Source organism: Schistocerca cancellata, chromosome 3, assembly GCF_023864275.1.
Source record: "Schistocerca cancellata isolate TAMUIC-IGC-003103 chromosome 3, iqSchCanc2.1, whole genome shotgun sequence".
Lineage (NCBI taxonomy): Eukaryota > Metazoa > Arthropoda > Insecta > Orthoptera > Acrididae > Schistocerca > Schistocerca cancellata.
In genome coordinates this window covers 789,990,528-790,005,264 of record NC_064628.1, presented here as the reverse complement: position 1 = coordinate 790,005,264, position 14,737 = coordinate 789,990,528, and the positions used below count along the sequence as shown (strand labels likewise).

Sequence of the window (14,737 nt, the reverse complement as noted above, 5' to 3'; positions counted from 1 at the left end):
ATGTAGAAGGTCGTAGATTCGAATCTCGTCAAGTACAGCGAAATTGTTTTTAATTCTGAATTTAATCAAAAGACTTTGATTATTACTTTCATTCAATTAACTGATTTAAATATGTTTTTTTATTTCTAATACTATGCCGCATCATCTTAATCATCATAATGGCTTTTTTATTTGCTCTTATTTTTCTTCCTATCCTTCTCTTTACGTTTGGAATCTGCCTATGTCGCCTATAACCTGCACCCAAATGCTCACCAGGAATCCAGGAATGTTCATCGTTTGGCAATGTGGCAACTCTTGTAATCATATGAGGATAGTTTCAAGTAACCAACAATGGCGAGAAATTACACCCCTCTTTTAGCCATTGATATTGTCTTGAGTTTGCTCGTGGAGATTAGCTTTAATCACCGTGAACAAAGCGTTCGTGATTTTACTTCTGCTGCAGATTGTTGACCGCCGTTTTCTCGAATGTGTTGCACATCACGAGGTTGTGTTGAGGTTAGGGCATGTGTTTAAACTGGGGGTTACAATACTCGTCGTCTACCGCAGTTCAGTCATTGGTCACTTAAAATCAGCTATCGACAGCGTATTCGCATTTCCATCGTACTTTGCGGCGGCCGCTTCGAACATGGCTCTGCGTTATACATTAACGGCATTTGTGTGTCACCTATAACCGAGCGGTAGCCGGCAGACGATGTGGCAACAATGTAGCGGCAACTGACAGACGTCACCTGCCAAGTAATTTTAATCAGACTATTGCTGATCAGCAACGTTATCCGGTTAAGTCCGATCGATGATCGGTGAAAGCCTTCACATCCGGATTTGGATAGTATGGGACATGTCCATGTTCCAATGATTACTGTGTTTTTTTCTCACATTGAAGCATTCCTTTAGCAACCTGGAGATTAGTTTAGTGTGTAAACTGGAGCCTACGTGACGTTGCGCGAAATTTCTCTCGGGGTCGCGGCCAGAACTCACGCACACTTGTATCGTTATGGGACTTGCAAGACAAATTACACTATTTACGGCTCCGCGGATTTCACCGGAGACGTTCATTGGCGGGCCCGGATTAAGTCTCTGCTCTGCTATACTATCAGACCAATGTGCACTGATGAGCCAAAATATTATGACCACCTGCTTAATAGTTTTGTTGTTCGTCTTTGGAACGAAATACATCACTGATTCTACATATCAGGCATCCGACAGTTTGTTGGTAGATTTGAGGAGACAAGTGGCATTAGACGTGTACGCACAAGTCATGTAATTCGCGTAAACAACGGGCCGCTGATCTGCTTTTGCGGTGATGGTGCCCAATAGTGACCCAGATGGGTTCCTTAGGATTTACATCAGGCAAAATTGATCGCCGAGACATCAACTTGTGTTTGTTAGAATGCTCGTCAAATCATAGTAGAACGCTTCTGGCTCCGAGACACGGACAATTATACTGCTGAAAGATGACGTCGCCGTCGGGGAAGACCTCAAGCATGAAGCTGTCGGCGTGTATTTGATTACGATCACAGGTCCCATACAAGCGCAGGAGAATGTTTCACATGGCGTAATACTGTTCCCGCCAGCCTGTGTCGTTGCGCAATGCATGTTTCGAGCAGCCGTTCACCTCGATCACGGCGTTTCTGGAGACGACCATCGACCTAGTGTAGCAAAAACGTGATTCACCCGAAGAGTCGACACGTTTCCATTGATGGACGGTCGAATCCCGATGGTCCCGTGCCAACTGCAATCGTCACTTACGATGTTGTTGGGTCACTATGAGATGACGTAGGGGTGGTCTGCTGCGGAGCTCCACGTTCAACAATGTTTGATGAACGGTGTGATCCGAAACACTAGCATTGTGCTCTTTCGGCAGAGATGCTACAGACTACCATCTATCCTATTTTACAGAGCAAACAACCCTCCGAATCCATTGTTCTGTATAGAGTCGTGGACGTCCAACTATTTAGCGCCTAATGGAAGTTTCACGGTAATTCTAGCTCTTTCCGTAGATGATCACGACAGTAGCACGTGAACATTCGACCAGCTTCGCCGTTTTCGACATACTCGTTCTCAGACTCTATGTAATAATAATCTTTCCTTTGTCAAAGTCGCTTATCTCAATGGATTTCCCCATTTGCAGCACGTATCTTCGCTATGGTAATCCCCCGTCCGTTTCTGTTCCTCTTACGTACTTTTGTTACCGCGTCACGTGCCCGCAGCGCCATCAGATGGCGTCGTACATTGCGGTGGTCAGTGGTCATTATATTTTGGATTATCAGGTAAATAAGGTCGCCAGTTTCACTTTGACTGGAGAGACAGGGCTAAACTAACTACTCCAGCGTCAATAATTAAAACCCCCTTATCAACCCAACCACTCTCAGAAAGATTCCAAGATCCCACCACACCTCCGACTGGCTCTTAGCAACTTCCGCCTATGAACTCCACAACAACAAAACAGCAATACATTTCAAAGACCGTAGCAAAAGAATAACACAAAACTCACTAAGATTTTAGTACGACAGAATTTTCGACACCCTATTGCTGTCTGAACGATATAAGGTAAATACTTCTTTTTACAACATAATTACGGAGTTTGCACCCATTGTGATATGCAAAATAATACCAAAACGTTTATTTTCTATGTTTCGTTTTGAACGCTCAGGGATCGCAATAACACGGCCGTGTGCTAGCATATTTCGTTGGGAGCCGACGATCGCCGGTCAGAAAGAGATACTTAGCCGACAGTCTGTGGACGCGAAAAGATACTGCCTTCTTGTTATTGTTTCCTGTAATTATAATTTAAAACAAAAATAGATTAAAATTGCTGCAAACATTACTCGAAAAATTTGGAGAATTCTACCCTGTTTCATGTGGCACATCCATTGTCGGTATGATTATTTATGTGAGTTCCCAAAATTTCACGAAATTCCATCTTGAGAGGAACATTTAACAATTCATTGAAAAATATCAATTTCCTATGTTACTTCCTCTCTAATCGGATTTATTATAACACTAGTATCGTTTCCAAAAGTAGCAATTCTACTCGATGAATGTGAAGGTGAAGATCATTCAGATACGCAAAATGAACATTAATGAAATCGACAAATTGCAGGGACAGATTCCTGACTGGAAAAAGAGGGAAAAAGGCTCTATGAAAATGGGTCCGTAAATGTATTGTTGCCACAGTAGATAGCACTGGCGAATGAAAGTTCCTCTCAGCACGGGCCGTGTGTTCATTGCATGTTGCAGGCTGTGTTACTGACGCAACGTACTGTAAGCAGCAGAATGGTCCGGTTTTCATATCGGGGAAGAGCCAACCAGATGGAAACGGTCAAGAGGCAGCACTGCTATACAAAAACAGGTCCCTCTCAGACACCAGTCACATCACACAACATTTAAAACCCTTTTTGGGCGTTTGTGCGTTCATGTGTCTTTTCAGACAGACGGGCCGGCCACTGTGGCCGAGAGGTTCTAGGTGCTTCAGTCCGGAACCGCGCTACTGGTACGGTCGCAGGTTCGAATCCTGCCTCGGGCATGGATGTGTGTGTTGTCCTTAGGTTAGTTAGGTTTAAGTAGTTCTAAATCTAGGGGACTGATGACCTCAGATGTTAAGTCCCATAGTGCTTAGAGCCATTAGAACCATTTTTTTCAGACAGGCGGTGGGCTGTACGTACACCATATTTGAAGGATCCGGTTCTACAGGATACTGAGACGAACCCTAGTACAAGTTCCAGGTATGTGACCCGCCAACATAGTGTAAGGCAAAGAACGATTATGTGTATCCTGCACGGCAACCGCTGCTATCCCTATCACCTGCAACCAGTTCAAGGATTATCAGCAGCGGATTTCCCTCTATGGGAAGGATTTCGTTGATGTTTTTTACACCAGACCATCACAATTGTGGGATTTCTGTCATCAGTCCTCTTTGCCGACGAAGCAACTTTTACCAGAACTGCATCATCAAGCTGCACATACGTCATCTGTAAGCTACGCACAACCGTCGGGGAATGGTTGAGGCGTCTCATCAGCATCGGTCCAGCATCAATGTGTGGGCAGGAATTCTGGACGACCATATATTGGACCGGTTATTATTCCACAACGCATTGACATAGGAACGTACCTGCATTTCCTGAGAAAGACTCTGCCTGGGCTGCTTGAAAATGTGCCTTTGGCAATGCGACTAGTTGTGTGGTTTCTGCGTGACGGACCACTACCCCACATCCGCATTACAGGTCGCCGATACCGCAACAACATCTTCCCCGGACGTTGGATAGGACGCGGAGACCCTGTAGCATGGTCTTCTAGATCATCGGACTTAAACCCCGTGGAATTTCATTTCTGGGGGCATCTCAAAAGCGTTGTGTATGCTGAACGAGTTCCTGATGTGCAGACCCTTAAACAGCGTTTTCACGAAGCCTGTGACGCTATTTGGAGAGAGGCCCGGACGTACGAAAGCATTTGGAAGCCCATGATGCGACGATTGCATCCCATAGAGCCCAATTTGAACATCTGTTGTGACGCGGATGCGATGCAGCTCTGTGCTGTGTTTCGGGTCGATTTGTTGTCGTTGCAAGTACACCTTCGTTTCCGGACGTATGTTCATAGGATCTTTGTTCCTCCATTTCCATTCAGGAATCCGTCCCTGTAGTTTGTCGGTTTTATTGATGTTCACCCTGTGTCAGGAATAGAAGTGGACCTAAAACTGAACCCTGTAGAATTCCAGTCGTAATTTCTTTCCAGTCACTAAAATTTTCTCTCCTTCCAACATTGCTTTAGTTATTAAGCATGAGTAATGGATAATGGGAGACCGAGGACGAAGTGCTCGGTTTAAAATGAGTGAAAGGCATAATTGCAATTTTCGCCACTGTTGTTCAATCTATACATCGAAGAATCAATGATGGAAATAAAAGCAAAGGCTCAGGACTGGGATTAAAATTCAGGAAAAGATATCAATTTAAGATTCGCTGATAGCATTGCTGTCCTCAATGAAAATGAGGAAGAATTTCAGCATCTGTTAAATGGAATAAACTGTCTACCGAACACATGGTTTGAATGTAAACCGAAGGAAGACGAAAGTAATAGGGAGTAGCAGAAATGATATTAGCAATGAAAGTAACATCAAAATTGGTGACCAAGAAGTAGATCAAGTGAACGAATTCTGCTACATTGGAAGCTGCCTTAATTTGAGGAAGCAATTTCTGAGAATGTACGTAGCAACACAGCACTTGAAACTTCCCCTTTGAATGTAAAAAATGACTGTGCTGGTAAACTTCTACGTTATTTGATACTGAAATACCTGAGCAACACTCAACGAACTCAGACAGTTCTACCTTTACTTATTCTGATCATCACTAAACTGACACTCAATATTTTTAGCGCAACGCAATCTCACTTTCAGTAGTCCCTACAAAAGAATGGCCCTGAGTAACAATAACCTATACCTTTCACGAATCACTTACCTCACAAAAATCTTCAAAAAATGATTCAAATGGCTCTGAGCACTATGGGACTTAACATCTGTGGTCATCAGTCCCCTAGGACTTAGAACTATTTAAACCTAACTAACCTAAGGACAACACACACATCCATGCCCGAGGCAGGATTCGAACCTGCAACCGTAGCAGTCGCGCGGTTCCGGAATGAGCGCCTCGAATCGCTCGGCCACCGCGGCCGGCACAAAAATCTTCGTTACTCGAACTACTGCAATACAGCGAGCGCCAATACTGCCAGCTAAATAAAAGATTCTAACTACTGAAGACACTGACTACTGATAGGCATAGTTAGCAAATGAAAGACTTTGATAGAGAACAAACAATGTATTTACCTTAATAGTGGTTCAAATTGTTCAAATGGCTCTGAGCAGTATGGGACTTAAAATCTGTGGTCATCAGTCCCATAGAACTTAGAACTACTTAAACCTAACTAACCTAAGGACATCACACACATCCATGCCCGATGCAGAATTCGAACCTGCGACCGTAGCAGTCGCGCAGTTCCGGACTGAGTGCCTAGAACCGCTAGACCATCGCGGCCGGCACCTTAATAGTGTTCAAAAGTCAGTTCATGACATCCAGTTTTATAAATTTCCGTTTTCTGACGGACACACGTCCAGATCGTCTGCTCATGGTAACCTCTCAAAATTCTGGCATTTCTCTCTCCTCCGGCCGTAGTGGCTGAGCGGTTGTAGGCGCTACAGTCTGGAACCGCGCGACCGCTACGGTCGCAGGTTCGAAACTTGCCTCGGGTATGGAAGTGTGTGATGTCCTTAGATTAGTTAGGTTTACGTAGTTCTAACTTCTAGGGGACTGATGACCTCAGAAGTTAAGTCCCATAGTGCTCAGAGCCATTTGAACCATCTCTCTCTCCACATCCACCACTGCTGGCGGCTCACCTCCAACTGCCCAACGCTACACGCTCTTCACACCCAACTGCCCAATGCTACACTAGCGAATATTCCTACAATTAGTCCAACCAGCCATAGACTGTATACAGCGCAGTCAGCGATTTTCATCCAGAGCACTACGTGGCGTTACCAACATGAAATCTAAACAGCCTTCTTACACACTGTATGGACTGTGAGAAAGCGAGAAAAGAAAAGAATTGATGAATTTGTAAATTAACGGGACTATTGAAAGTAAGGAATGAGCACATTCTCTGCAGAACCGGCGGGGAGGAGAATATATGTATAAAACCGACAAGAAGAAGAAGAAGAAGAAGAAGAAGAAGAGACAGGATGATAGGACATCAGCGAATAACACCATGATACTAGAGGGAGTTATAGAGGGTAAAAACTGTAGGGTAAGACAGAGTCTGGAACATACCAACACATAACTTAGGATGTTGGATGTAAGTGCTACTCTGAGATGAAAAGGCTGGCATAGGAGAGGAAGTCCATACCGGCCACATGAAACCTGTCAGAAGACGGCCCATAAATAGCTGCTGCTTCTGGCATGGTTTTTAAAAATTTCTCTGCAATGGATTCTGGGAAGCACCGGCCATCATAAGAAAATTACTCGCCCTTGAAATCATCTTAGTCAGTTCCGACCGCCATCCATTTAGGAGGATTATGGAAAGATCGGGCTATGTTCTCAGGCTGCTCCTGCAGATGGAGTTCATCTTTCGCTCTGAAGCAGAGTGTGCGCTATTTTGAAACATCCAGGGAGAGTAAGGCTGCGTGCCTAACCGGGACTCGACCTCAGAACCTTTAATTCGAACTAGGACCTCACGTAATGCGAAAATGTATTTAGTGAAGTGCAGTATAGTAACACCGGATGTAAGTTATAAGTCAAGAGTAAGAAAACTGTGAGGAACGAACTGATAACTACATATAAATTCAAATATTTGTAATCTTTTTAATCCTTACTGGAGAATTACGCAGCGTCAAGTCATCTTTATGTGAGACTCTAATGTCAGCTCAAGGTGATGAGCTGGAATCTTGTCCACACGTTGCTGCAAACCAATGTTTTTATTGGAGAGATAACCCAAGAAGACAACCTTAGTAAAACTGTCAGAGAAACAATGAATCTCGTACATAATATTTATTGCTAGTACAGGGCAGCCAAAATAAAACTGCCCCTGAAATTGCGAACAAGTCACCAACCTTATCACCATGCAAAGTCTGCTCAACGCGCTAATGTGGACTTTCTGATGTATAACAATGCATATTCCGGAGTTTACTTATTCAGAGTAGGTGAATCAGGCTCCATCTAAAGTACTGCTTATCTGAGTACCCAAATATCCCTTTACTTCATTCAGCAACCACCCGTATAACTGAACATGCGCAAGCTAGACTAGAGGCTTTAAACCGTGCACCACAGAAAATTTGTGAGCATAAAAATACAGATTTATTTTTGATATTGTTCTAACGCGACAATCTCTTTTAAGTCCCACTTCCACAGTTAATCATAGTCGCAATTTTTTCGCGCTATTCTGCAAGTCATTTTTCACTTGAGTGTTGTATTCTGCTGTTCAGACCTGTGCATTTTATATCATCTCTTCTTGAGCATCATCCGTTATTTTTATGTCCACATTACAAAACCTATCTACTAATCTGAATGTATCATTCCCTAATTAATTCCCTCAGTATCGACTGATTCATTTTTCCTTTTGTTGATGTTCGTCTTAAAACTACTTTTCAAAACATTACTCATTCACTTCAACTGTTCTTCCAAGTGCTTTGCTGTTTCTGACATAATTACGATGTAGTCGGCAAACCTCAAAGTTTGTTTTCTTCCCCCTGAACTTTAATTCACTCTCTACATTTCTCTTTGGTTTCCTTTACTTCTTGTTCGATACACAGATTGAGTAAGACAGCGGATTGGCTACAATCCTGTCTCACCCTCTTCTCAACAACTCCTTCCCATTCATGTCCTTCAGCTACCATAGCTGCAGCGTGGTTTCTGTACAATTTGTAAATAACGTTCCGCTCCCTGTCTTTTATCTCTTTCACTTTAAAATTTCAAAGAATATATTTAAGTCGATATTGTTAAACAATTTCCCTCGATTCACAAACGCTAAAGATGGGTGTTTGAGTTTCTTTACCCTATCTTCTACAATAAGTCGCAGAGGCAGTATGGCCTCGCGTGTTCCTACATTTCTGAGGAACCGAAACTGATCTTCTGCGAGGTCGGCTTCTGCCTGTTTTTTCAATTGTTCTGTAAATATTTCATCTCAGTATTTTCCAAAAATTAGGCCTACTTGCTAATCGATAGTTCGGTAGCATTCACACCTGTCAGCATCTTCTTTCTTTGGAATTGGAATTATTCTTCTTGAACTTTGAGGGTACTTCACCTTTGTCAAACATCTTGCACACCACGTTCAATAGTTTTCTCATAGCTGTCTGTGCCAAGGATACCAATAACACAGAAGGAATGTCATCTAAACGAAGGCGCCGTTTTTGGATGGAGGTCTTCCAGGGCTGTTAAATTCTTCTCCCAGTATCATATCTCCCATCTTATGCTCATCTATTAACGGACAGTCAAATGAAAACGAGACAAATAGAAAAAACGAAAGTAAACTGTGCATTACCTCAAACGTAATCGCAATAGCTGTTAATACATTTATCCTATTGTATGGCAAGACGGTCACTGTCTTAACGGAAATATGTTTACGGCTACCTACGGAACCGTGATTCTACAAAGATATGCACCTCTTCATCTGTAGCAAATCGACGGCCTCGAATGCGATTCTTCACGGCTCCAAAAGTATGGAAAACGTGTGGGGAGAGATTGGGACCGAATGGGAGATGTGTAAGGGCTTCCCAGCGAAACTTCTGCAGAGTAGTCTTGGCAAGCGTTTTACTTCAAATTTATACAAGGTACTCTAATTAAAATTCAGATGGCCGTAGGTTATACAGAGCGTCTCCCCCAAGAGTCTTCAGGCGATTTTCTCTGGTGTTTCAGCAGTTATTTGCAATTTCCTTCTTACATTGTGTAGCAGGCGTCAGCCAAACAAATAGCGCTCAACAAATCTTTCACGCGACGTCCAGTGTGAACGGGAAGTGTCGTGTCTTTTCCGTTACCAATAAAATGATTTTTAAAGAGGACTTTTACGTGCTCATTCGACAGAGCGATCCCAGATTAGTCCAGTGCGATAGTTCTTTTATCGATATGTACCATAGAGACAGTAAAACACATAGAATAAACAGCAATCCAGTAGCAACTCAGTAGCACTGTTTGCATGGCTGTAGCAGCCCGCGCTGGCCAAAGCTATCCTGTCGTTGCTACAGTGCTACTTATTCTTCGGAATCTACCGTCCCCGTTATAGATAACGATAAAACAAATATCGCACTAGACTAACGTGGGGCCACTCTATCGAACGGGAAACAAACCGACGCCTTCCATCGACACTGGACGTTGCATGAAAGATGTGATGAGCCAGCTACACAAAGCAAAACGACATTGCAAATATATCTGAGAAAACACACCTGATACTTGGGACGGACATCCTGGGAACATTGCTAGCAAAACCTCAAGAGGCTCTTAATCGATTTCCTCAAATTGTTATAGAATACTCTACTACAGGAGTTTCGGGCGGACGTAGGAGATATATACACTACTGGCCATTAAAATTGCTACACCAAGAAGAAATGCAGATGATAAACGGTTATTCATTGGACAACGATATTATACTAGAACTGACATCTGATTACATTTTCACGCAATTTGGGTGCATAGATCCTGAAAAATCAGTACCCAGAACAAACACCTCTGGCCGTAATAACGCCCTGGTTACGCCTGGGCATTGAGTCAAACAGAGTTTGGATGGTGTGTACAGGTATAGCTGCTCATGCATCTTCAACACGGTACCACAGTTCATCAAGAGTAGTGACTGGCGTATTGTGACGAGCCAGTTGCTCGGCCACCATTGACCAGACGTTTTCAATTGATAAGATATCTGGAGAATGTGCTGGCCAGGGCAGCAGTCGAACATTTTCTGTAGCCAGAAAGGCCCGTACAGGACGTGTAACATGTGGTCGTGCATTATCCTGCTGAAATGTAGGGTTTCACAGGGATCGAATGAAGGGTGGCGCCACGGTTCGTAACACATCTGAAATGTAACGTCCACTGTTCAAAGTGCCATCAATGCGAACAAGAGGTGACCGAGACGTGTAACCAATGGCACCCCATACCATCACGACGGGTGATACGCCAGTATGGCGACGACGAATACACGCTTCCAATGTGCGTTCACCGCGATGACGCCAATACGGATGCGACCATCATGATGCTGTAAACAGAACCTAGATTCATCCGAAAAAAATGACGTTTTGCCATACGTGCACCCAGGTTCGTCGTTAAGTACACCATCGCAGGCGCTCCTGTCTGTGATGCATCGTCAAGGGTAACCGCAGCCATGGTCTCCAAGCCGATAGTCCATGCTGCTGCAAACGTCGTCGAACTGTTTGTGCAGATGGTTGTTGTCTTGCAAACGTCCCCATCTGATGACGCAGGGATCGAGACGTGGCTGCACGATCCGTTACAGCCATGCAGATAAGATGACTGTCATCTCGCCTGCTAGTGATACGACGCCGTTGGGTTCCAGCACGGCGTTCCGTATTACCCTCCTGCATCCACCGATTCCATATTCTGCTAACAGTCATTGGATCTCGACCAACGAGAGCAGCAATGTCGCGATACGATAAACCGCAATCGCGATAGGCTACAATCCGACCTTTATCAAATTCGGAAACGTGATGGAACGCATTTCTCCTCCTTACACGAGGCATCACAATAACGTTTCACCAGGCAGCGCCGGTCAACTGCTGTTTGTGTATGAGAAATCGGTTGGAAACTTTCGTCATGTCAGCACGGTGTAGGTGTCACCACCGGCGCCAACCTTGTGTGAATGCTCTGAAAAGCTAATCATTTGCATGTCACAGCATCTTCTTTCTGTCGGTTAAATTTCGCGTCTGTAGCACGGCATCTTCGTGGTGTAGCAGTTTTAATGGCCAGTAGTGTATATATCCTACGTCCGGCTGAATATCCCACAGTCCGCAGCTCGTGGTCTTGCGGTAACGTTCTCGCTTCCCGGAAGGGCCAGGGATTTTCTCTGCCTCGAGATGACTGGGTGTTGTTGTGTGATTATCATCATCATTCATCCTCATTACGGTCGGACGAAGGCATTGGCAAACCACCTCCGCGAGGGCCTTGCCTAGTCGGCGATGCGGGTCTCCTGCATCGTCCTCCAACTCTCCTCGGAGTATGGGACCTCATCATCATCATCATCATCATATATCCCCCAACGTACAGGTTTTCTGTTAAAACCGAGCGCGAGAAATAAAATGTTATGTTGCCCTCAGCTGTGCTGTGAAAATGTGCGTCTCGGTATCCTTTCTCGCAGTCGGTACTAACTACCATAGCTGGGCTTTCAAACATTTAAACAAAAGTTTCGCCGCGCGGTGTGTCCGCGTGGTTTGAGGCGCCATGTCACGGATTGCGCGGCCCCTCCTACCGGAGGTTCGAGCCCTCCCTCGGGCCTGGGTGTGTCTGTGTGTTGTTCTTAGAGTAATTTAGTTTAAGTAGTGTAAGTCTACGGACCGATGACCTTAGCTGTCTGGTCCCTTAGGAATTCACACACACACACACACACACACACACACACACACACACACAAAATTTCCGTACATGTATAGTTTTCAAAAAGTTGTATGGGCAACAATGTGATGTTTTGTTTTCTTTCTCAGAGTCGGTTTTAATAGAAACCGTTCCAATATTAAATTGGTGATCTGATGTCTCAGAACGCGTCCTACCAACCGATACCTTCTTTTAGTCAGGTTGTGCCAAGAAGTCCTCTTTTCCCCAATTCTATTCAGTACCTCCTCACTAATTACGTGATCCACCCACCTAATCTTCAGCATTCTTCTATAGCACCACATTTTGAAAGCTTCTATTCTCTTCTTGTCTAAACTATTTATCATCCATGTTTCGCTTCCATACATGACTACACTCCACACAAATACTTTCAGAAAAGACTTCCTGCACTTACATCTATACTCGATATTAACAAATTTCTCTTCTTCAGAAACGCTTTCCTTGCCATTGCAAGCCTACATTTTATATCCTCTCTACTTCGACCATCATCAGGTATTTTGTTCCCCAAATAGCAAAACTCATCGAATACTTTGTCTCATTTCCTATTCTAATTCCCTCAGCATCACCCGACTTAATTTGACTACATTACATATTATTTATTATAATTTCGAGTTTCATACATTCAACGTGGGCGAAGTCGCAATGAGGAGCCGAAATGTGCGTCCTAACACAATTTCCAGGAATATCTATACATACTTAGTAACTGCGATAGCCAGTACGTAATATATTGAGCAGTTTTATTGATTGTTGTTTGCAAATAGTTTTCAACTCGAATAAAGCTGTTGCTTGTATGGTTAAATAAACCAAAGAGACAGCTATAAAAGAAGTATATTCTATTAAAACCCATTCTCCTTCGCTCTTTAAGTTACACAAGAAATAGCGTGTCTCCCCAAAGATCACGTGACACGGCTTTGACCTTGAGAGGTGACGGATACCACCTGCACCACCAGCGGGCAGATGTCGGGTGCGGGCATGCAGCGTGTGAAGGCTAGGCTAGCATAGATTAGGCTAGGCAAGGCTAGGCCTACCTGTGCGCTGGCAGGAGGACCAAGATAGCGCGGCGAGCGCCAAGAAGGCGAGGCAGGCGACGAACAGGGCTAACACGGCAGCCGCGAGGCAACGCTCCAGCGTCGTGTGGCCGCCGCCTCCGCTTCCGCCGCCGCCGGCGCCGCCTCCCGCCGTCACCACTACGACGCTTGCCGCTCCAACAGCCCCCGCGGGAGCGTACTTGACTGCGGGGGCGGGCGCGCCGCCTCCGCCGGCCGCGGGCCTCGACCCACCGTCCCTCAGCAGTGTCTCTTTCTCCGCGTCGCGCAGAAAACCATTGTTGGCGGAGGAACGCTTGGCGTCCTCCATGGCACACCGCTCAGCACGCTCTTCGGCGGGTTCCCAGCATTCCAGGGGTTCACACTTCCCTCAAACTACGCTGCAGAACTCTGTATACTGTCTCTGCCCTTCCCATGATCACCTCCGACGCATTGCGCGTTGTAAACAGTTTAGCACTTTTTCGCTTCGATTCGATCGTAATAAAACTGTGCGGAGGTCTTTTCTTTGTAGCTATTTTCCTCCTAGCTATCTCTCCAGCATCACTGAAACAGGTCTGCTACCCAGGATATGCTGCAAGCGTCTAGCGTCGTCACTATTGTTAATCTAGCACATTGCCAGCTGGAGATGTTTCGCAGAGCTAGTAAAATACCAGCAAAAAACGCTATTGACGTACTAGTTGCTCGGTGTTAAGAATTGTCTCCTAGGCATTTCAGTCTGCAGTCGTTTTCGATCAGAAAGCAAGAGAGTGATCTACAGCCTATCAACATAAAGTTCAGTTGCTGCCAACATACTCTGCTCACCCATTTGTACAAAATCGCCAGGAATTAAATTGGATCACTTCGCCTTCTCTTACAATGAAACGCAGTATGATGCTCCTGTCAGCAATGTGCAGTCCAAAACGTGCATTCTAGGAATTGCAGTGGAAGCGTCGGGGTTTACTAAACACCTGCCGCTGCGTGTTGCGGCAGCCGGGTAGACACTGCGCTTCGCGAAGCGGCGGTGCTTCTGCAACTCGCGCGCCACGTGCTCCAGCACCACTCTGGCCGTGGAGGGGAGCCGTAGGAGGGGGTACGGCCGCGAAGGGTTGGGAGGGGCGCGGAGGAGGGGGGACAGGGTACGTGGCGCGGGAATCCGCTGGACGCGCCGGTCGAAAGCCGCAGCAGCCGCGTGGTCTAATCGGGTCAGTCGGCTGACTGGTTTACGCGCACGGTCCGTTTCACTCGTGACAAGTGCGACCGCGACGTGTCACAGAGACGCCGGCGGCGTCCGTGGCAGGAGTCGGGTCGCGCGGTCGCCGTATCCAATTAGCGCTAAAGACCTGCGGCGGGCGCAGTCAGACGGAGTGCCCGCGGGCTGGCTCGGCGACCCGCGCAGCGTGTGGCCGTGGGCCGCGCGACCACATCGCACAGGGCTGGCAGGCTGTGTCGAGCGTCCGGCTGCACTGAGCTGGCGCCGGCGGCGCCGGCGGCGGAGGCGGCGGCGGAGTCGCGGCGCGCAGGTGGCTGGGGTAGCCGCGGGAGGGGCGGCGCACAGTAGGAGGCGGAGGGGGAGGGGGCATCGATCCCCGGCCGCAGCCCCCACTAGCGTCGCCACCCTGCGGCGGCCGTGGG

General features: G+C 46.0%; 1 protein-coding gene across 1 annotated transcript in view; it reads right to left on the bottom strand.

The window, feature by feature from the left end:
- Window positions 1-14,309, bottom strand: part of LOC126175844 (neprilysin-1-like) — a 664,937-nt gene extending 650,628 nt beyond the window's left edge. The window contains exon 1 of the mRNA XM_049922848.1: window positions 13,109-14,309. Coding sequence (XP_049778805.1) covers window positions 13,109-13,436 — 328 coding nt within the window. The 5' untranslated portion in view covers window positions 13,437-14,309. The remainder of the gene's footprint in view (window positions 1-13,108) is intronic.
- Between the last annotated feature and the right edge of the window lie 428 nt (window positions 14,310-14,737).